This window comes from Caretta caretta, chromosome 14 (genome assembly GCF_965140235.1).
Source record: "Caretta caretta isolate rCarCar2 chromosome 14, rCarCar1.hap1, whole genome shotgun sequence".
NCBI lineage: Eukaryota > Metazoa > Chordata > Testudines > Cheloniidae > Caretta > Caretta caretta.
Genome location: NC_134219.1, coordinates 28,466,859 through 28,490,332, shown reverse-complemented (window position 1 = coordinate 28,490,332; position 23,474 = coordinate 28,466,859). Strand labels below are relative to the sequence as shown.

Below are 23,474 nucleotides of genomic sequence, written 5' to 3'. Positions count from 1 at the left end.
GGACACCTGGAGACTGGAGGGAACCCAGGTAATGGGGCATCTCTGCCTGGGGGCAGGCTGGAGAGAGACACTGAGACTGCCTGGGGTGCTGGAAGGGGGCGTGGCCCTCCCACTTTTTGTCACTGGCCCCGCCCCTCCCCCTCCTCTTCCCCCTGAGGTCCCCCCACCCCACCTCTGGCTGGCAGCTGGAGTCCAGGCAGTTGCAGGGAGCCTTGGATGACCCTCCACTTGCCTGGGGTGGGGGGCTGAGATCAGCCCCAGGTCCGTATCCCTCCCCCCAGGCTCCCTGACCAGAGCAGGGGGAGGGTCTGTAGTTCCCCACAGCTGCGTCTTACCATGGCCCGGCTGCTGCTCTGAGGCCCTGCTACCCAGCCAGAGCCGGATCTTGGTAACAGCCCCAGGGTAGCTTTAGGGAGCCATAGACCCTCCATCTGCCCTTGGTGGGGGGGTCTGCCTGACCCTCTGGGCTCCCCTCCCAGAGCGTCTGATGGAAGGAGCAATCGACAGAACAGTGCATGTTCCAAGGCAGCTCCAGCCCCGGTGCTGTCAGTGAGACGTGTCCTCCCAGCCCTGCCTGACGGGTCTTTCTGTTTCAGACCCTCCTTGTAACTGCCAGAAAAGTCCAACCCGTAGAGTTGTGGTTGCACTGATAGTTGTATCGTCTCCTTTGATCGCTGCCATCATTGCTCTGGCAGGTGAGTTCCCAGCTTCCGCCCCGCTCCCTTCCCCTCCATCTACGATCTCCGTGCATCCCATTCCCCCGTGACCTACCACACTCACTCTCTCCTCCCGGCCTGTCTGGCTTCTGCCCCTGGGACAGAGGATTCCTGGGGGATCTTCCTCCCCGACCCTCCTCCTGCTCCCTCCCAGACCCCTGCACCTGGGCACTCTCTGTGTCGGGACAATCTGACTGACATTAGCCCCTCAGCCCATCTCTGAGCACTTTGGACCCAAGTCGCCTTTGCCATGCGCCATGAAACAGTCCCTGTCCAGGGTGTCCAATGGGACAGGGTGCAGCGCATCCCTGAGCCCTTTGCCTTCCCTGTGTTGCTCTGAGGTTACCAGCCTGGCCTTCCTGGATCTTCAGGTCACGCCTGTGGCCGGGCGGCAGGTGCTGCATTGTTATTGAAATGAGCCGTAGAAGTCAGTCTAGACCCCTCCACCAGCGCAGTGTGGAAACCCCCCGATCACTGAGCTTGGCCATGAAGGGTCCCTTAGCACCATTCACACCCCCGGGCTGCACAGACAGACAGCGTGTGCTCGTGCAGAGGGCGTCTGTTTGCCGTGAACATGAACCCTGCTGTATCCCCCCGTCGTCTGGGGCAGGGCATGCTGGAGACTGTTGGGGATGGGATTTCTCTACTGCCCTGGGATCTGATCACTGGGCCCCAGGAGGGTTTAGCAGCTGGCAGAGGGGATTGAATCCAGGTCTGTCTGCATTAGGAATCCTCTGTGCCAATGTCATGACATCCGTGCAGTTGAATTGGTGCAAACCACTAAAGCAGACGCACTGCACTGGTGCACAAAGGAGCTTGCCTTGGTGCAGTTTGCTGCAGGAAGTTACCAGAGCGAGCCGCACTGTTCCAGCGCATCTCCAGGAGGTGTTTGCCCGGATGTCACTGCGTCACTGTGATTATACTGGTGCAGATTGCTCGGATACAGATGGGCCCTGAATCCCAGCTCTCTGCTGTAATGGCAGGCTGTTGCAATGGGCAGCATTGGCTCTCACTGTGTAAGGTGGGAATCTGTGAGCTTAGGGTTGGTTACACACCTGCAGGTGCAGGGAGCTCTGCAGAACATGTGGCATCTGACCTGGAGATGGATGGTGGAGACAGCCTGTGCCATCAACTGTTAGTCACTGACTTCTCTGCTCAGTTCAGTAGGGCAGGGGTGTGGGCTACCGTGCACTGGACAGTTAAATCTACAGGGTCAGACATGCCTTGTGCGTGAGCTGAACACATGCTCGTTTTCTGATCACCGCTGCCACATTTCCTAACTCTTCCAGACTTAGAGTGTCTGTTCCTCGCTGAGCGCCAGCCACATGAGAAGGCTTGAAAACCAGTTACCGAGTTACTGTGGTGCAAACAAAAGTGATGTGCTCGAAAACATCTGGAGGGGTTTGAGTCCAACTCCTCTTAACTAGACAGGCCTTTCAAATCCTCTTTGGTGTCACTTATGGGTGACCCCACTGCTGCTCTTTCATGGCTCTGAAAGGGTTACACTGCCGTCAGGGCTTCCAGAAAGTGCCTTTCTTGCTGCTGTGTTTGGGGAGAGAAAAGTCTGCAGGTAGGAGGTGAATTAAGTTCCATCATTCCTGGCCCACAGTGCAACAGGTCACTTCCGGTTGCTGTGGTTTCTGGCGCCCCCTTGTGGCTTTCATGTCCCTGCGTGAAAGTTCCCAAGTTCTTCTCAGTTGTTCACCTGCTGTTTCTTGCGAGGTTGAACGTCCAGCTGTTGATCTTGTGCCTGGGGTGAAATGCTCTGAGCTGTGTCAGTCCCTCGCAGGCTGGGAGTGTCCCTGGAATCCTTCTTGCCAGGCAAATTTACAGTGACAAACGTCTCCGTCCCCCTGCGTCTGATTGCCATGGTCCAGCCCCAGCTGGGGGTCCCAATGGGCTTGGCAAGCCGGTCAACTGACTGACTGTTTGGCCACAGTCAAATACTCCAGCGAGAGCCCTGGGGGTAGGAGGCAGCCTGCCTTTCGGATTGCGTCTTGGAGCCTCACTTGTGTTTTCCGGAACCTGGTTTCATTGTTTTGCCTTTTTTTTCTGAGCTAAAATAACTCAGTGAAGTACATTTTTTTAAAAAAAATTAGGTAGATCCGTATCTATCGAAAGCTAAACCTACTGGAGAGAATGACGTCTTGCTCTTTTTTGTTCCTGGCGGGAGGTAACCAATTCTGATAAATTGGTATTTTAAAATATCTGACCACTCTTTGACAGATTTGACTGGTCAGTTGACCAATTTTTGTACCAGTCAAATGCCCAATTCTAGGTGTAACTCTTACCCTCCATGTGACTGTCTCATTCTCAGTTCTGACATCTCAGCTTTCATCAGCTGATCTGTGCCCCCCTGCTGGCCCCTCGTGCCCGGACGGCTGGATGGGATACCGAGGGAAATGCTACTATTTCTCAGAGACGGAAGGGAGCTGGACCGAGAGCCGGAGCTGCTGCTGTGCACCGGGTGCCTCCCTGGCTGGGATCGACAGTGAGCAGGAAATGGTGAGAGATTCTCGAATTGCCATACACTGATCTTGGCACAGTGGTGGCTGCTGCAGTAGGACCGGGGCTCTGCCCCGTGGGGTAAGGAGCAGCTCTGAGCCCTCCCGTGCTGGGAGGCCAGAGTGAATGAACTTCCAGCTGCTGAACGCCAGCCCTGGCTGGGCCCAGGGCCCTACTGTCTGTGTGTGATCACAGGGATTGCCCATTCTCAGCTGCCCCCCACCCCAAATAGGGAGACAGCTTCTGTCTAGGGCAGGGCTGGCTCAGGCATCTCCTGGCCTGCTGGCTGCTGGAGTGGGACTGAGAACCCAGCCAGTGCTCCTGTTGTGGGGATGGGAAAGGAGCAGCCAGCCGAGGAGGCGGGGGAGGAGGGGATCCTCTCACATTGACTTCAGCTTGACTCGCTCCCACTTCAGCTTGACTCGCTCCCTCCTGCCTTGCTGTGGTGAGCGGGGGCTGATCTGTGAGAAGAGACGTCTCTGCAGAGAGCTCAGACCCAGCAGCTGCCCCCAGCCCAGGGGGACTTGGGGTGCGGGTGACTGGGAGCACAGGGGTGGGGCTGCTCTGTGCAGGGGGAGGGTTAATACTGCCTGGGTGATCTTGTACTTTGCAAAAGGCAGGGGAACACCCCCCCCCAAAAAAAATAAACTGAGCACTCTTCAATATGGGGGGAGGGATAGCTCAGTGGTTTGAGCATTGGCCTGCTAAACCCAGGGTTGTGAGTTCAATTCTTGAGGGGGCCATTTAGGGATATGGGGCAAAAATCTGTTGGATGATTTAATTGGGGATGGGGGTGGGACTAGAAGATCTCCTGAGGTCCCTTCCAACCCTGACACTCTATGAATATGAGACTGGGATTCTCTGCGGCACAGAGCCCTGGAGGGGTGGGGGTGGGGAAGCACCGGAGCTGGGGCTGATACCTGCTGTCCCTCGCCTTTCTTGAAGGCGTTCCTGCTGCGCCATAAGGGTGTCCAGGACCACTGGATCGGCCTCCGGAGGGAGCAGGGTCAGCCCTGGAAATGGACCAACAGCACCAAATTCAACCACCTGTGAGTCTCTCTCGCCCCTCTGGACAAATCCCCTGGGCTTGGGATTCTGGTGTCTGAGCTGTTTGAGCTCAGGTAGATCCACCACTCAGTGCTAGTGAAACAACCAGACACGACCCTGGTCCGTTCGCGTCCTGCGTGTATCGGAGACCGATGGGAGCCGGCGTGTCCCTGAACTCTCGGCTCCTCCCCGCAGCACGGAGCTGGGCCGGAGACAGAGCCCGCCACAGCCAGAGATGCCCTCGCAGCGCGCTGGGATTTCAGCTGGGACACTCGCTGTTCTCCCCCAGCCCTCTTCAGCAAGGTCCCTGGGGTGTCTGACCCCCCCCGGGGAAAGGAGGCAGCAGGGAGCTCAGGTTAACAGTGGCTGCTAGAGAGGGCAGCATGCCGAGCACTGCATGGCAGGTGCAGGTCCCGCTGGGGATTGCAGCCGGCAGGTTTGAGTGACTTGGCTGGTGAGGCCTCTGAATCCGCAGCAAGGCACCGATGTTAAAGGAGCCTGCGGTTCACAGGTGCTGGACGCCTGGGGCTCCCACTGGAACGGGGTACAGTAGTGATGGCTGCCCAGCCAACACCCCGCGATGGGTTTCAGTGGGCTCCAAGTGTGATCACAAAACCAGCGCTGCTTCAACCCTGGGACTTCAGGACTAGAAGCATGAGCCTCTGCCATAGGAGCGAAAGAATCCACTTCCTTAACTGAACCCCCCCCCCCCCCCCCCCGCGATTGATAAAGCTCTTTTGCAGGCCAGCCATTAGAGGGGGATGGAGACCCCCACACTTCTCTGGTCTGGGTTACTTCAGTACTTTGAAAAATCAGGCTCTTTTGGCGCTGGGTCAGGGCTCCCCAATGGACAGTCCCCATTCTGCTGTATTGGACCCAACCTTTGGATCCCACCTGCTTCCAGCCTCACTGGGTCTGAAGAGCTACCAGACACTGTCCTGAGTTCGGGCCTCTGTGGCATTCTCCTGGGGTACAGACTCCCTGTCTGGTATGCTCCTTAGGATGTGGGACCCTGCAGATCAGCTGCTGTAGGATCCAAAACCAGTGCTGAACCCTCCCAAATCTCCCGAGAGGCATGTTGTCCCTAGAGCTCCACCCTCCACACCAGATGAACTCTGGGAGAGTCACGTGAGGGTTACAAACAAGGAACACATGCTTTCACAAAGGATCTTCTTCAACACTCTCTTTTTCGCCCATCCCCAATGGAAAGCTCAAGAGTTATAGATCAACGGAAAAGGAAACCCCTGAATGCAATTTATTTTTTCAGTGTCATCTTGGTTCTGCTCCATGTGTTTCAAGGAGGCGAGATCCCTCCTGTCCCCCGCTTTTCCTGCTCAGTCGTCTGGTTCTGGTGATGGTCTGCCCCTCTTGTTAGAGGGCCGGTTCCTTTTGACAATCAGTCTAACAAATTCTCTCTGTCCTGCTGGGGACTGTCCATTCTCTAGCACCCCTGTGGGCTGCTCAGCATAGAGGGTCAGGAACAGTCAGCGGTTCTGCAAAGCCCCCGCTGTCCTGAGCTCTGCTCCTGAGGGGCTGGGAGAGTAGCTGCTCCGCACTCAGGCCTGCACTGTGGAGAACGGCTCCCCTGGCTGGGACTGGTGTGAAATGCCCAGCCTCCGCCTGACTGCAGCTCCCTGGCTTCTGTGTTGCAGGTTTCATTAAGAGGAGGAGGTGACTGCGCGTATCTGAACGACGAGAAAGGGGTCAGCAGCTCACGGTGCTACATGGGAAGACAGTGGATCTGTAGCAAACCTGAGGTGTATGTGATGGTGTCATAAATATAAAGGGAAGGGTACACACCTTTAAAATCCCTCCTGGCCAGAGGAAAAATCCTTTCACCCTTAAAGGGTTAAGAAGCTAGGATAACCTCGCTGGCACCTGACCAAAATGACCAATGAGGAGACAAGATACTTTCAAAAGCTGGAAAGAGGGAGAACATCAAAGGGGTCTGTGTCTGTCTGGGTGAGGCTTTTGCCAGGGACAGAACAGGAATGGAGTCTTAGAACTTAGTAAGTAATCTAGCTAGATATGCATTAGCTTATGATTTCTTTAAATGGCTGATAAAATCAGTTGTGCTGAATAGAATGAATATTCCTGTCTGTGTGTCTTTTTGTAACCTAAGGTTTTGCCTAGAGGGGTTCTCTATGTTTTGAATCTAATTACCCTGTAAGGTATTTATCGTCCTGATCTTACAGAGGTGATCCTTTTCTTTTTACTGTTTCTTCTATTAAAATGTTTCTTTTCAAGAACTGAATGCTTTTGTCATTGTTCTAAGATCCAAGGGCTTGGGTCTGTGGTCACCTATGCAAATTGGTGAGGATTTTTACCAAACCTTCCCCAGGAAGTGGGGTGCAAGGTTTTGGGGAGGATTTTGGGGGGAAAGACGTTTCCAAACAACACTTTCCCAGAAACCCGGTTAAACGTTTGGTGGTGGCAGTGGAAGTCCAAGGGTAAAATAGTTTGTACCTTGGGGAAGTTTTAACCTAAGCTGGTAAAGTAAGCTTAGGAGGTTTTCATGCAGGTCCCCACATTTGTACCCTGGAGTTCAAAGTGGGGAAGAAACCTTGACAGATGGGAAAAGAGACTGCACTGGAAAGGGGCTCGAAATGAGACTCCTAGAAGTGACACTTACACAACTCACACCTACTTGCACGAGCCAAGATCTCAAAATCAGGCAGTGGGGCCCTCAAGCAATAAGTGTGTCTTGTTTAACCTCGTTTAAACTTCGTATTCGCCTTCTGCTTTTGAACCTTTTAAACTCAGGGTCACGTTGTCAAGCTTTTCTCTGCAGCTGAGAGGGAGTGATCTCATGAGAAGGAGTCTTATCTCATTTCCCCAGCATGTGGCTAAGGGAAGGCCTTGTTCGTTTAGACTCCAGAACAGCATTTCTCAAATGCAGCCAGCAGCCGATTGTTTTGCAGCCACAAGAGCCTCCAAAGTGCCCCAACAATCGCTCAGAAGTTAAGTATTAAAGGTGTCTTCTAAATGCCATAAATCCTCATGCGTGCTCCCTTTTAAATAGTACCATGCCGGCAGAGCTGAGCTACATAGGTGTCGTTTTCTTTCAAGTCACAAAGTGTATTCTTTGGCTAAGAACATAAGAACGGCCATACTGGGTCAGAGGAAAGGTCCATCCAGCCCAGTATCCTGTCTGCCGACAGCGGCCAACACCAGGTGCCCCAGAGGGAGTGAACCTAACAGGCAATGATCAAGTGATCTGTCTCCCGCCATCCATCTCCACCCTCTGACAAACAGAGGCTAGGGACACCATTCCTTACCCATGCTAACTAATAGCCATTCATGGACTTAACTTCCATGAATTTATCCAGTTCTCTTTTAAACCCTGTTATAGTCCTAGCCTTCACAACCTCCTCAGGCAAGGAGTTCCACAGGTTGACTGTGCACTGTGTGAGGAAGAACTGCCTTTTATTTGTTTTAAACCCAGTGCCCATTAATTTCATTTGGTGGCCCCTAATTCTTGTGTTATGGGAACAAGTAAATAGCTTTTCCTTAGTCACTTTCTCTGCACCACTCATGATTTTATAGACCTCTAACCACTGTGTTTACATCTCATGTTATTGTAGCTCTGTAAGTGGCTATGGGCCATCTCACTGTGTGGTGTTTGGGCAGGTTGCGATTGTTCATGGGGGTGGGGAGGGAGGTGAAAAAGTTAAAATGTGACTGGGTATCAGAAAGTATTTCAGATAATCTAGTGCCAGAAAATGACCTTGAATGTGACAGCAGGTGGCTCCTCTGGGACCTTCTGCTAAGAAAAGCAAAACATAGAAAGAAAAAGAAACACTTCAGCACCAGGGGGAAAGGCAGTTTCCTGTGTTTCCGAAGCCATCTGATTCCATTTCTGAACAAGCTGCAGTGTGAGAGAGAAATTCATCAAATTGAAATGTATGTCGTGCAACGTCCCTACAGCACTTGTGCAAGGAAAGTTGAACCAAATTACTACGCTGAGCTTCAGAGGCGCAAGCTGTTAAATGATGCAAAAACCAAGCTGAAAAGACAACAGCAACAGCTCAGACTTTGTTGTTACTGTTATCATTATTATTACTGGGCTATGTTGATTGGGTTTTTTTGTCTGTGAAAGAAACTTTGGACATATTGGCAGATACATTCTTTCATTATTGGTCATTATCCTTTCTATTATGTAAAGCATTTTTAAATTTAGTTCAGAATTGTTGTACAGCCGTCCACCTTTGACCAAAAAAGCAAAAGAACAACAAAAAAGACAAGACTGTGCAAAGCACTGGTTTGTTCTGTGTTTAGGTCCAGTAAAGATAAGACACAACTGTACCTTATATTTATTATTGAGTCTGCAAAAAATCCCTATGTAAATATGAACATGTAATTTATTTATTTGTTTTTCCTACAGTTAGTTCAGTATTGTCAGAGCCTCATTCTGAGGCTGCCAAAAATTTGTGAGAACCCCAGCTCTAGAAAGTGTTAGGATTTTGTTTTCTATGTAACCATTACTTTCCAGTATTTGCAAAAAGAAAAGGAGGACTTGTGGCACCTTAGAGACTAACCAATTTATTTGAGCATAAGCTTTCGTGAGCTACAGCTCACTTCATCGGATGCATACTGTGGAAAATACAATGGGAAGATTTATATACACACAGAACATGAAACAATGGGTGTTACCAGTATTTATTCACTCTCGCTTGCATCTCTGTTCTTTGATAATAAACTCATTCCTGTTTTCTGTATATCTAATTGCTGGGTTCTCAATAGAGTGGTTGGCCTGAACTGAATCTTACAAGCTGCTGTGGACCGCGCCTGTGGGATTAGAGTCACAGTTCTGCGTGTGCTCCGGGGAACGGGCTGAGCACTCCCGAGGGACGCTCAGAGGCTTTGGGAGTGTCTATCGGTAACCGGTACACAGAGAGCGAGGCCTGCAGGGGGCTGGAAGGTCAGGCTTGCGCTGCCAGGGGTGGTGGTTTGAGAGAGCTGACCCATGGCAGGCCTGGACAAGGCTCCCCCAAAGGTGCCTCGTATGCCTGCTATGAATCACTCAAACGGGCAGACGTCCCCGGCTCATTCCACCCCTGCACCCCCCAGGTACAACCCGCACAAGGCATTCGACCAGGGTGAGGAGAACACCTGCAATGCCCTGTCACCTGACGTGCTGAATTTGCTTCTGAGCCCATTTTCCCTTCCAGCTTGGGACTCCAGAACCCTGCCTTGTTGAGCCAGACATGCTTGTCAGCTGCAAACACAGACCCAGGTCTGGGCCACACCCCCAACGCTGCAGACTTGAACCCAAAACTGCTCAGCAGGTCACCTGTCTCCAGCACCCAGCTCCCAATGGGATCCAAACCCCAAATAAATCCGTTTTACTCTGTATAAAGTTTATACAGGGTAAACTCAAATTGTCCACCCTCTATAACACTGATAGGGAGAGATGCCCAGCTGTTTGGTCCCCCAGGTATTAATCACTTACTCTGGGTTAATTAATAAACAAAAGTGATTTCATTAACTATAAAAAGTAGGATTTAAATGGTTTCAAGTAATAACAGACAGAACAAATAAGTTACCAAGAAAAATAAAACAAAACACGCAAGTCTAAGCCTAATACATTAAGAAACGGAATACAGATAAATCTCACCCTGAGAGATGTTCCAAAAAGCTTCTTTCCCAGACTGGACTCCCTCCAGTCTAGGCCCAATCCTTTCCCCTGGTACAGCCTTGTTCCAGCTCAGGTGGTAACTCTGGGATTTCTTATGACTGGCAGCCCCCTTTGTTCTGTTCCACCCCCTTTGATATCTTTGGCACAAGGCGGGAATCCTCTGACGGTCTCTCTGGGTTTCCACTCCTCCTTCTAAATGGAAAAGCACCAGGTTAAAGATGGATTCAAGTATCATGTGACATGTTCACATGTCCTGTGAGCCCCCCTCCATTCTTTCAGGACTGGCCCGCACGTATGCAGTGAAGGCTTGCAGGTGAACAGAGCCATCTACAGTCAGTTGTCCTAGCTAATGGGAGCCATCAAGATTCTAAGCCACCATTAATGGCCCACACTTTGCATAACTACAGTAGGACCTCAGAGTGATATCTCATATTCCTAATTTCAGATACAAGAATGACACATTCATCCAAATAGGATGAACACACTCAGTAGATTTGTAAGGTCTCATTACAAAACTTATAGAGACCTTTTGCATAAAGCATATTCCAGTTACATCATATTCACACTTAAACATTTTTATAAAGCTTATGAAGTGCAATGTCACAGGGTCAATACCCTCAGAGGATACCTGCAGATAGAGGCTTCCCTGGCTGGTGGAAAGGCCTCAACTGCCCTGCTTCCCATGGCCAGAAGGCATTGTAGTACAGCTATTCTCAGCTTACCCGGGCCTATGTGGAGCGGAATGTACATTAGAGCAGCCCCAAGGCTGCTCTGACTTAGACCTGGTCAGCACAAAGCCTGACAATCATTTGTCTACTCTCCGATCAGCATGGGCTGCCAGTGAGTTGGCCACCCAGGAAGCCTAGCCCCTGGCCCTTCCCCTTGTGCCTGAGGTCCCGCCACTCCCCTTCTGCCCGCCTCCCTCCCCTTCTACCTACCTCTCCCCCGCAGGAGCCCAAAGCACCCTCACCACAGCCCACAGCCCACAGCCCCAGCACTGGACAGCAGAGGTCGGGGGGCGAGACCCCAGCCCCGGGGCACTGCAACCTCAGTGCCCACAGCCCCATGATACCTGCTGCCCATGCTGATCACGCTGTCTGGATTGAAGAGATTTGATGCACGTTACCCTACTGTTCCCGTATCTTGTCCGAATCCCAGAGCTGTTGGCATGAAGACACCACTGGAAACGGAACATTCATTCATCCCTAAATCTGCTCAAAGTTTGTAAGTGCGAAGAAGAAAGGAATAATAAAGTATATATAAGAGAACCCCTGAGATGCCTAGCTCTCTAAACAGTGAGAGGTGAGGAAGCCCCTCTCGTGTGGGTGCATCGTATGGTGCCATATGCACACCCAGCACTTCTCAAATCCGAGATGTTCTAATCCACATCCATCTCCTCGCTCTCCCATTCTCCCATCTCCTCCACCTCCATCTCCTCCATGTCGCTGCTGTCAGGGTCGTCTTGGGGCTCCATCGGAGCCCTGGCTTTTGGGCTATCTGCTGCTCCATAGAAATCCCTGGCAGCATCTCCCATTGGCAGCTGCAATGTGATATTCACAGCAAAGTACGAAGCATGGTTGAAATCTACAAGCACAGAGCCCCGCGGCTGGGTTAGAGGCCAAGTGCACAGAGGTTTGTGCTGCTCATGCAGGTGGAGGGATGAAGGCAAAAACATCAAACTAGGAACCGAATTGGACAACCGTTTCACTGTAGACAAAGATCTCATGCCCCGCAATCCCGACCAGCAGCTCCCTGCTAGCCCAGTTTTCTCAATACTCCTCAGTCCCACCCCAGAGCCCCCTGCGGTTCTGGCCTTAGGTCACCCCAGACAGCTCTCTTGATTCTCTTCACTCCTTCTGTGGCAGATACAGGATACACAGCAGGGCGGTGTGCGGGTTTCCTTGGCACTCACTTCGAGTGAGCTCCATAACTCAAGGCTTCACCGTTCATTAGTAACACGCCAGTTGCAACCCCACACCAGCCAAACCCATTCGCAGCGCCAACAGGGCTTCCTTTCTGTTCCTTACCCGCCTTACAATTCTTGTACTGATCCCCATCTTCTCTAATTTAGCTAAGAATTTCCCACGTGATACCGTATCAAATGCTTTACTGAAGTCCAAGTATATTAGATCTGCTGCATTTCCCTTCTCTAAACAACCAGTTCTCAGCTCAAAGAAAGAGCTCAGGTTAGTCTGGCCCCATCTACCTTTGGTTACATCCCCTTTTCCATTTACCTCTGTTGGAGACCCCAGGGCATGGCCACTAGTTAAGTTGAGGGGATGGAAGGCCATAAGGGTCGAGGAGGTCTCCCTGCTAAAGGTCTAAGGGCTTCTTCTCAACCCCTCTTAATAGAATTCAGGCCTGGCTGGTTTGAGTAAGCTCTTTTGCTCTTAAAACAATGTTGCACATGCAGACAATGCCCCATAGTGTAAGGTTTGCTGACGCCAAGTTAAAGATAATAGGAGAGAGAGCTACAAGGCCAGACAGGATGTGCTGGTTCTTTAAGTTGCTAGGAATGCTTGTTAGAGGTTGCATGAAATAAACATTGTTCTAACCCATATAAGAAAGGCAGAATATTTGTGCAAAGTTTTGATTGGCTGATGTGTAGTGCAGTAGCATTAAGGAATATAAAAGTGTGTGTAATGACCTGCTCTGATGTGCAGGATTTGAGATTCTATTCTCCCTGTACCTTGTTTGCAGCTGCAAATAAACTTTTCTGCTTCTCCACCCCGTTGTGATTATTGAGTGACGCACACCGGGTAACGAACCCCCCCTGCTGTTGTTCGCCTCTGGCACTGGGTGCCGGCAACAGCTTTTGGAGTCCCAACATGGGGTGACGAGGCTGCAATTTAGCCTTGCCCAGATCCCTTCTGGAGGTCGAGGATTGCAGCGACAACCAATGCCCAGCACACACCGGTGAGTTCATTGGGGGCCTCAGAGGAGACGCAGTTTGATCGACCCCGGAGGGCACGACGGTGCAACGCACTCACATAGTGGAGAAGCAGCTGTGGGAGACGGTGAGGAACCGGTTCCTTGGATATAGGGGAGGAGCAGCTGCGGGCAATGTTGGGGAACCGGTCCTTTGGATAAGGTAGGAACCTTTTGAAATCCGGATTATATGCTCTGTTGGAACCTGGGGATGCCCACAGTTACCCTGTAGGTATGGGACAGGAACAGAGCACCGGAGGTACGGTACGATGCACACCCCTAGAGTGTATTTTAGTAAATTAGAAGATATTTGGATCAGATCCAATGGCTAAGGGTAAATTGAAGCGATTTTGTACGGTTGACTGGCCTCAGTACCAATTAGAGGACCAAGTACAGTGGCCTCCCGGAGGATCACTAAATCATAATACAATCCTCCAATTACTCCTGTTCTGTCAGCGAACGGCGAAGTAGAATAAGCATTCGTATGCTTACTTGTTTATAACCTTATAGTCTCGTACTGATATTTTACAATGCTGTAATTTAACCCCGATTGGCCCTGTAGCAATTAATGTCAGTCCCCGGATCTCCACCCCAAATGTAATGGCAGATCCGGTGTCTCCTTCGGCCCCTACACCCACACAGAGCGAGACTCAAAGTAAGATTCCTAGTGAAGCTCATAGTGAGGTTCAGGCTCCATCTGCTGGATTATACCCGTTACTTACCAAGACTAAAATCGCCCCTAATACAATAGAAAGGACAAGCTCTTACCATGCAGGTCTATACTCATGCACCTTTTAATCCTATGGACCTGGCCGCTTTCAAAGCACAGGCTGGAGAATTTTCTATCAACCCAAGCAAGTTGGTATCGGTTTTTGACAGATGTTTTAGCAGCTACAAGCCAGACTGGGATGATTGTAATGTCCTTCTGCAAACATTATTGACTGAGGTTAAACAAGAACAGGTCATAGCTAAAGCAAGGAAAAAAGCGAAAAGGCGATATGACCAAGACCGTAACAACGTCCCGATCCCAGATAATCAAGTTCCTATAAAAAATCCTAGGTGGGACCCAAATGACAATCAGGCTATGACCCACCTCACCTCCTCTAAGGAGCTGCTACTGTATAGACTCGATCACACAGCTGTCAGACAGAATAATTAAACTAAACCATAGAAGGTAGTGCAGGATCCAAAGGAAAGCCCTGGAGCTTTTTTGCAGTGCATTCGAAACACGATCCAACAGTATACCAATGCAGATCCTAATAATCCACAAACTGAGGCAGTTATTAAAGGAGTATTTACAAGCAGGGCAGCCCCCGACATTAAGAGAAAGCTACAGAAAAAGGAGGATTTCATAAGTATGACCATGGCACAGATTTTGGAAGCAGCAAATCAAGTGCATAGTTTAAAAAAAGTAAAAAAAACACAGCGCGCTTCTCTCCAAGGGGAGCTTGAACAGGGCCTCCAGCCCCAGCAGGAGGAAGCGTCTGCAACAGCCCCGGGGACCCAGCACAGAGACACCCCCGACCCCAGTGAGCTCCCCTGGGGCAGCAGCAGCCTGGCCTGAGGGGAGAGAGGGAGAGAGACACAGCAGGGGAGAGTAATGGGATAGTTCTGGTTTTGCACCGTGCAGCGAGGGAGAGCTCAGCTGAGCACCCAGGGCAGGCAGGGTGTTAGGGCAAGGGGCTGACAAAGGAGGAACGAGAGAGTGCCTGAATCCTGTACAATCCTCTAGTAAAGCTCAAATCTTGACCGCCTCAGGAAGCAAAGCATGGCTCGGAAAACTCTCCTCCCATTGCAAAGCGATTCCAGAGTTGTTAAATGAATCTCTAACCGGCTCTGTTGATCGTCTGCTGGAACTGCCCATGCACCGTTTACACCACCAGCTTACTGCGCTTTCATAGAGTCAGGTGATGGTGGGCTGGCCTTAGCTTTTGGTGAAGTTGCCGCCGATCTCGCCCGTTCCTTTTGCGCCTCTGACATGCCGTGGGTCGGGGTGTTTCTGGGGCTCTTCCTTCCAGCCCGCCCCTCTGGGTTTTTGGAGGGCACTTCAGGTAAGAGATTCCATCTCCCTTCTGGACTGTTCAGTGGGGCTGGAGTCCTAAGCAGAAAAGGGGAGGGGGAGGTGTGTTGTCTGGGGGTTAGAGAAGGTAGAGCTGGGGCGGGGGGGGGTGCATGGCGGGGGGGCAGCTGCAGGGCCCATGTGTTCCCAACACCTCCGCATGCCCCTTTCTTCAGGCCCTGTCCCGCCCAGGGGCGCTGGAACAATTTGTACAGTGAGGGGGCAGAGAGCCACTGAGCCAAACTGTAAACCCTGGATAGGATGGAAACCGCTTCAAGCCGGGGGCGGGGTGGGGGCGGCCCCGCTAGGTCCAGCACTGGTGGTCCTGCCCATGTCGATTTTACAGAAAATATTTGGGGGTTTTTTTGTCCAGTTTTTTTATTTTTATTTATTTATTTGCAAATCCCCAGCTGCTGGCTGAGCAGGTGAAACTTAGAGACGCAGAGAATCGGGGTGGAGGGAAGAGCGCATGGAAAGAACATACAGAGGAGGGGGAGAGGGATTATTTTGTAAACTTTCTTTGAATGCAGTTTAGCCGCTGGAGACAGAGAGGATTGGCCAGCGCCTTGCATCCAGCCAGCCCCACTTGATCACAAGCAGAGAATCCCCTGGCAAGGCCCAGGTTAGGGAACTGGGGGTGCGGGGTGGGGCAGGTTTGAAGCGTGTGTCTTCTCGAGCAGGGGGAGTTGACCTTGGGTTTTAAGGTCTTGGGGCTGGGGGGAGCATGTCCTCACTGCAGAGTTAACTGGAGTTATGGACACTGGGGGTTATAATCTGCTTGCAGAGATGTGCTGTGTAAATGCATGAGATGAAATCAGATCTGGTGCCAGCGTGAGAGGTGTGCATGGCGTGATGGGGTGTGTGTGTGAGTATGAGAAGCAGCCCTTGTTAATTGCACGCTGCCCACTCATGGCAGGGAAACCCCAGAACTCACCTCTAGATCTTTCTGTGATCTACCTACAGGAAGGAGCAGGTGGATGGGACACCCCTTCATTCCCTGTCTCAGGATCTTCCCAGGCCTTCCTCACCTCTGACTCCGCTCTCCCGGTTGATTGTTAGGGCTGAGCTCTGGCTTTTTCTCCGGACAAGCCCCAGCAGAAAATGCACAAGCCCCATGCCTGTAGAACAAATTGTAAGAAGCTTGGGGTCACATTCTTTTAGATCAAAACCCCCTTTGTTCTGCCACAGCAAATATCTCAAACTTTTTGGTAGCAAGTTGTTCGTTTAAAATCATTTTGTTTAAGAAGGGTCCTACCTCTCTTCGAGCCAGCATTGTTGATGTTCCTGGAGATGTTTTGCTCAGTCATGGAATGTCGGGGGTTTAAAAAACGCCATGGTTTGCTTCGAAAAAGCTCTAAAAGTCTTGAGCAGGTTTTGCAAAATAATGCCCAGAGTTCGGCTCCTAAATCCAGGTATAAATGGGCAGCGCCCTGCAAATCTGCAGAGATCCGCTTCGTAGCCGTGGATCGTGTGCAGAAACAAATGTTGTACCCACACAGGGCTCTATAAACGTGGCCTGATGCACAAGAGTGTGAGACCTTCTCGCTCTCACTGCAGCTGCTGAAGGCCTGGCACTTCAGTGTCCTTACAGGACCAAGAATGGACGGAAGGACATGAGAATGATTGCATTGCACGCTTCCCGTTGTGCTGCCCTGCAGCAGAATGGCATGAAGTGCAATGGGTGGGGAGTGGAGGGTTGTCAAGGGGAGAGGTACCTTCAGGCACAAGACCACTGATGTTCCCGGGGTACCCATGGCCTCTACCTCCACAGGGGGAAGAGCTAAAGAGCCTAACGATGCATTAATTAGAGGATTCCCTACAATTAGTTCCCTGTGACTGAGGCAAATATTCCTCATTCCCACTGTTGGCAACTCCCCTGATCTTTGTCATGCATCTCACGGTATTTGGTGTTTGATTTTCTAAAAGCCCCAGAGCCTGGAGTCCTGGGATAAGCACATCCATTTGTTTAAACCAAAATATGGGGTTTATGTAGGACGACTTGAAAAAAGTGACTTATAGAATCATAGAATCATAGAATATCAGGGTTGGAAGGGACCCCTGAAGGTCATCTAGTCCAATCCCCTGCTCGAAGCAGGACCAATTCCCGGTTAAATCATCCCAGCCAGGGCTTTGTTAAGCCTGACCTTAAAAACCTCTAAGGAAGGAGATCCTACCACCTCCCTAGGTAACGCATTCCAGTGTTTCACCACCCTCTTAGTGAAAATGTTTTTCCTAATATCCAATCTAAACCTCCCCCACTGCAACTTGAGACCATTACTCCTCGTTCTGTCATCTGCTACCATTGAGAACAGTCTAGAGCCATCCTCTTTGGAACCCCCTTTCAGGTAGTTGAAAGCAGCTATCAAATCCCCCCTCATTCTTCTCTTCTGCAGGCTAAACAATCCCAGCTCCCTCAGCCTCTCCTCATAAGTCATGTGTTCTAGACCCCTAATCATTTTTGTTGCCCTTCGCTGGACTCTCTCCAATTTATCCACATCCTTCTTGAAGTGTAGGGCCCAAAACTGGACACAGTAGTCCAGATGAGGCCTCACCAATGTCGAATAGAGGGGAACGATCACGTCCCTCGATCTGCTCGCTATGCCCCTACTTATACATCCCAAAATGCCATTGGCCTTCTTGGCAACAAGGGCACACTGCTGACTCATATGCAGCTTCTCGTCCACTGTCACCCCTAGGTCCTTTTCCGCAGAACTGCTGCCTAGCCATTCGGTCCCTAGTCTGTAGCTGTGCATTGGGTTCTTCCGTCCTAAGTGCAGGACCCTGCACTTATCCTTATTGAACCTCATCAGATTTCTTTTGGCCCAATCCTCCAATTTGTCTAGGTCCTTCTGTATCCTATCCCTCCCTTCCAGCGTATCTACCACTCCTCCCAGTTTAGTATCATCCGCAAATTTGCTGAGAGTGCAATCCACACCATCCTCCAGATCATTTATGAAGATATTGAACAAAACCGGCCCCAGGACCGACCCTTGGGGCACTCCACTTGATAGCGGCTGCCAACTAGACATGGAGCCATTGATCACTACCCGTTGAGCCTGACAATCTAGCCAGCTTTCTACCCACCTTATAGTGCATTCATCCAGCCCATACTTCCTTAACTTGCTGACAAGAATACTGTGGGAGACCGTGTCAAAAGCTTTGCTAAAGTCAAGAAACAATACATCCTTCCCCTGCTCCCTTCTCTTCCCCGACGCCCACCCCCACCCCGGCTCAAAACTCAAAAGATGAAAAAGCAGACCCCACCACAAATTTGTTATTTTTAAATATTTCATGATTTTTAAGGCAACCTGCTGAGATTTGAAGGCTGTGGGTTGGCAAAACTCTGCAAGATACAATAAAGTGGCATTCCAAGAGGACAGAGTTAAGGTTATATGGGGGAACCGGCACCTATAACTGAGCTCCTCCTGGTTAGCAGAGCTCTGTGGTTCGTTTTCCGCTGTAGTGCTAAGATTCTTTCCTAGTGTTACATGGGGAAGATCTCAGCTGAGCATTTCCTGGTTTTCTAACAGCTGAGTTTGGGGCAGTGACACCCCGGAAAGGCCCGGGGAGCAGAACTGCCTGTTGGTCAGCAAAAACAGGGTGGATTTGATTTTAAATCAAATTGATTTAAATCACTAGTCAGGACGACTCCATTTAATCATGGATTTCTACATAAAAGTGTATTCTTGTTGGTTGTTATAACCTTAATACATGTTCTTCACAACTCAGAGATAGATGTAGGTTTCATTTTTAGAAGGTACACACTATACATTTTTAAAGGGTGATTTATTCTGAAAACTTTTCAGATGAGTTTTACAGCTATCTCAGAAAATGAATGATTGTTTGGTTATTTCATTTACCCAAGGTTATTGAAGCAGATAGTTCCCCTCCCAATGACTTCATAAATATCTCCAATTCAACAGGTTAATCGTTAATATTTGGAGGATTTTCTTGCCAGGCTGTATATCACCTCTCTATATTTATTTATTTATTTGAAAACATTTTTGCTGTTAACAAGCATGTTACCTCTGGAGACACAAATCCACAGTTTGAGAACTGCAAAACCAAGCATCTCTGATGGTATCTTCTAGACTGAGCACTGAATCCCATTGGGTAGATAGAAAGATTAACCTACACAATCTATACAGAAGCCTGTGGAACCCCATAAGATTGGGTCCTTAATCCATGAAGTATTGGAACTCATTTACAAAACTTTTCTTAAACATTACATGAATATATTGTCTCATACTATAGAATTAGAATTTATCATCCCTATTCCATGATGAGAGATCTTTGAGCTAGAATGTATCTTAATTAAAACTATCTTTAGATAGCTTTTTGAGGGGCAAAAACCATTTTATCAAAAAAATCCAATTTTTTTGATTTTTTTTTTAGAATCATTGATTTTTATCCACCCTGTTTGCAAGTGAATAGCAAAGCTGGTCCCAGCAGGGAGCCAGAGTGTCCAAATTCTTAGCTGGTGGGAGAGCCTGTCTGTGAGCATCTGTAAGGCATCTCACTTCAACAGTGACTGGTTGAACGATTTATTGTGAGGGACGCCCTTTCTCAGACCCTTTCCCTTTATTGTCTCCCAACCCCTCACGTCAGTCCCTGACCCAGGATTGCCAAGCCAAACTCAAATACTACTTGTTTGAAATCTCACAGCTCGCCAAGATTACCTAATTGTCCAGGTGTCTGAGCCCGTTTTCCACAGGGTCAGTCTGAGTTCAAGTCAATGCCGCAGGGCATTTCAGGCTGCTGTCCTGTCTGGTCCAGCCCAGGGGACAATATCTGATGCTTCCAAGAAAAGCAAGAACCCGCTGTAACATACATGGCTAGTTTTACCATGCTGTAAATGCAGGTGGGGAATTAATTACTGACCTCGGTGGCGTTCAGACTATGTCCTGAAGCGTGGGATTGGGCCAGAGGGACAGCTAGCGCTGGACACAGTGTGTAGGGTCTCGGAGTGGGAAGTTCCTTGGAGAATTCCACTGGGTGGGAGACTCAGCTGTGAAGGGAGGGGGCGGGCAGGAGCATCTCATAAACCCAAGATTGGAATAACTGAAGTATAGTTCCTTTTACATGGAGCCTCAGCTCTCTGGAACCTCTGCAAACGCTTTAACCACATGTTTAACTCCATCTGTAGGAGTAGCCTTGGATCGCAGTGGGAGGGCTCAGGTGCGTAAGTGTTTGCAGGGTGGGCGCTCAGGGCAGTCCCTGACACCAGGGCAAAGCGGATGTGACGTGCCACTGTCTGGATTTGGGAGCCTGCCTGCACACCAAATTCACTAGGCACTGGGTGCATGACTGCAAGGCGCTGGGCTGGGGAAAATCAGCCCCGGGTGGTTATTTTGAGTAGAAAACCAGAGCCACTTCTGGGGTCTTTCAGTTTCTAATGCCCTTTCTCTTCTGCAGCTGGATGTAAGCCTATGATAAAATCCTTCTCAATGCCAAGTCAGTGCCATAAATAACTGGGCTGGGTGCAGGAATCAGTAGGGGACGTTCTCTGGCCTGGGTTATGCCAGGGCTCAGACTAAATTATTCTTCCCAAAACTTTTAAAAGCTGAGCCCCCTCCTCAAGGCAAAGAAACCAATCGTGCCCCTCACCCATCAGCAATGTGTTAGTGACCCCACCCCCCATTTTCCTGTATACATCTTCAAACCCCACCCTTCCCACCATGGCTAGCCCTTCCCCACGCTTCAGGAGACGCTGGAGGAGATGATCCTAACCGTCCCCTCTAACCTTAAGAACCTGAGGGACCCCATCTTGGAGCACCTTAAAAATCCCAGTTCCCAGACTCTGGAACAGGGGCTGCTTTGCCGGGCTCACCTTTCTCCCTCCGTCAGGTTGGCCGATGGGGATAATGAGCCTGGAGATCTCATTCCCGCTGCTCTGAGTGCTGCCCATGTGCACTCGACCCAACTCAGCTCTTACTGTACCCCAGGAACGTCTTCATCTTCTGGGATCCTCATGGCAGCAGTGGGATGATTTAACGGAGTCCCTTAGTCATGGGGCCTTTCTCTCTCTTTTGTTTCAGAGCCAGCGTCCTGGAATCGTCTCATGGTGCGTGGAGCGGTGGCAGTGGTGGGGGTGCTAGTCTTACTATACCGATGTGGGTTTTGGAAAGGTAGAGGGAAAGTGTTTGCCTACTCGCAACTCGTCTTCAGGAAGCTGCTGACTCATCCCTCCCAGTAGCCTGGAAGTCCGCAGGATTCACAGGAATCTGAGCTCCCCGCAGTGTGTGACAGGGACGGGGACCAGGCCCAGGGAACCAGAAACAGGAATCGAGACCCAGCCCTGGAGAATGGGGAAGGAGACCTGTTTGCGAATTCGTATCCAGTCTGCTGAATTGTTCACGTCCAGACCCTCCCCCCCCAGTTCTTAAAAAGTCGAAGCATTTCATTTAGACGCTTTCCAAACAAACCATTTTGATTTTTCAGTTTGAAACAATTTTTTATTTAAAAATGTCCTTCACTTTTATTTTAAAAATTCAAAAAGTTATAACCCTTGAAATGTTCCTGGGTCTTTTTTTTTTTTTAAAGCTTTTTGGTTCATCAAAAATTTGGAAAAATGTTAGTTTTGTTCAACCTGAAACCGTTTTTTTTCCATCTCTTTTTTGGAATTGCCAGTGACCAAAAAATTCTGTTTGCCCAGCTCGAGGGGCGGGTGAGGATTTTGGCGGTTATATTGTGGGTCTCTAAGTCCCCTTGTTGCTCAAAGTTTTCTTACTGCAACAAATTAATTTGGGATGAGGGCAGGATGGGCAAAAGCTTCCTAAAAGTGGGGGGGGGGGCTGCTGGCACAAAAACTGTGGCCCACCCCCTGTGCCACCCCTTCTCCTCGAGGTCCTGCCCGCTCAAACTGCCCTTTTCCCTGAGGCCCCCCCTCACACCGCCTTTCTCCCTGAGCTCCCACTTCATGCCACCCCTTGCCCCCAAAACACTGCCCTCCCCACTCCCTTCTCTCCCCCATCATCCAGTCGCTCACACTTATGGCCAGTAAAAAGTGGTGGGCCCTGGTCTCCACTGTTCAGGCACCCCTGGATGAGAGTGGGAGAGGATGAAGAACTCCTTTCAAATATAACTCCCCCCAACCCTCAGAAAAGCACAATTTGCCAGCAACAGCAAAACATGCACCTAACCAACCCGGGCCAGTCACGCTGTGTTGTGTGTGACATTCCCATCCTGGGGCGGTTTATGTCTTGGAGAATGTGAACCCTGCAGGCCTGGATGTTTCTCTGCGTAATGTGACCTCAGTGCTCCTGATGAGAGCCATTGTTTGTAAATGTTTCAGTAGCAGACATATTTATCATTCATGTACAGACAGACATTTATTCACAATTAGAACTGGTCAAAAATAGGGAGGGTGGAGAGGGTCATGAAAATTGAAGAACAAACCACTTCCCCCCCCATATTCTTCCAACTTATTTGGAAATGTTTTTAATGATCAAATTTTTGTTTCGTTTTGGTGGGAAAAACTCCATGTTCTCTCTCAAGTGGGCAGAGAAATCCCAAATGTTTTTTTTAAAGAGGTAACTTTTTTCAAATGATCAATGTAATCCAAAGTGGCATTTTTAGTTCAAAGGTTGCATTGTCAGTGTAAAACCCTTTTGAACCAGCTCTGTTACTGTATAACAAGAGGAGTTTATTTGTCATGCTGCATTGTTTGGGCCAGGTTCCAAGTGGCATTTCAGTTTTTGCACAGCTCTTCTCTTCTTGCATCTGCACCTCTCATAAGCTGTGGCCTTAATCTTGGGCCTGGAAACACTTACGTGCATGTTTAACTTTAATTGCTGCTGTGAATAATTCCATTTCAATGGGACAACTCTGAGATCGGCTTTACACTACGGCCCTATATCGGTGTACCTATGTCATTTATTTAATTTTCTTTCTTTTATATGTGAAAGTTCTTGAGAGGTTAAAGCAGGTAAAATACATGAACAGGTTCGGACAGTCCAAGTTTGTCCGTTCAAAGTGACAGCAGAGATGTGGGATCTGCTAGTTTTCCATAAGTCTCTCAGGGTTACCCAGGATAACTTTGAGGATCTCTGTCTTGCATCGGGAATGTTCCCTGAAAGTGTCCAAACAGCTCAGAGCTACAGAACCATTCCCTGGATCCATTCTTCTAGCTGTCTTCCCCAGAAAGCAGTCTGGCAAGTGTTCCTGTCAGCTCATTGCTAAGTTATCTGTCAAAACACTAGAGTTTTCAGGTGCCTAAGTAGCCCCTGGAATCATGGTGAAATTATCCTCCCCGCCACCACCAAAATTGGAAATGGTGCCCCGGAGTGCACGGTACCTTACCGTGCTTCCCCCATAGGAACTGCATGAACAGGCAACTCTGCAAGTTCTCTGCATGCCTCTGCAAGTGACCCCCATGCCTCTCCATTTCCTTGGCCACATGTATCCTGTCCCCATGCCGGCGGCGAATCCAGAAAAAGAGGGAAAAGCTCACCACTGCGACCACCTGAGGGCGGTGTTGGGTTGAGATCAGCTGGTCAAAGCAGGCAATAGGGACAGAATCTGAGACTTGAAGCTCCTCAAGCGACCTCTGACCTTTCTAGACCTGCCCTTCAATCAGACA

At 49.8% G+C, this 23,474-nt stretch overlaps 1 protein-coding gene across 1 annotated transcript; it reads left to right on the top strand.

Annotated features, from left to right (window-relative positions):
* Nucleotides 1-3,041: 3,041 nt before the first annotated feature.
* Nucleotides 3,042-8,986, top strand: LOC125621519 (C-type lectin domain family 2 member D-like). The gene is made up of 3 exons (XM_075119390.1): nt 3,042-3,221; nt 4,167-4,270; nt 5,921-8,986. The coding sequence occupies exons 1-3, from the start codon at nt 3,102-3,104 to the stop codon at nt 5,928-5,930; spliced, it is 234 nt and encodes a 77-aa protein (XP_074975491.1). The 5' UTR covers nt 3,042-3,101; the 3' UTR covers nt 5,931-8,986.
* Nucleotides 8,987-23,474: the final 14,488 nt, after the last annotated feature.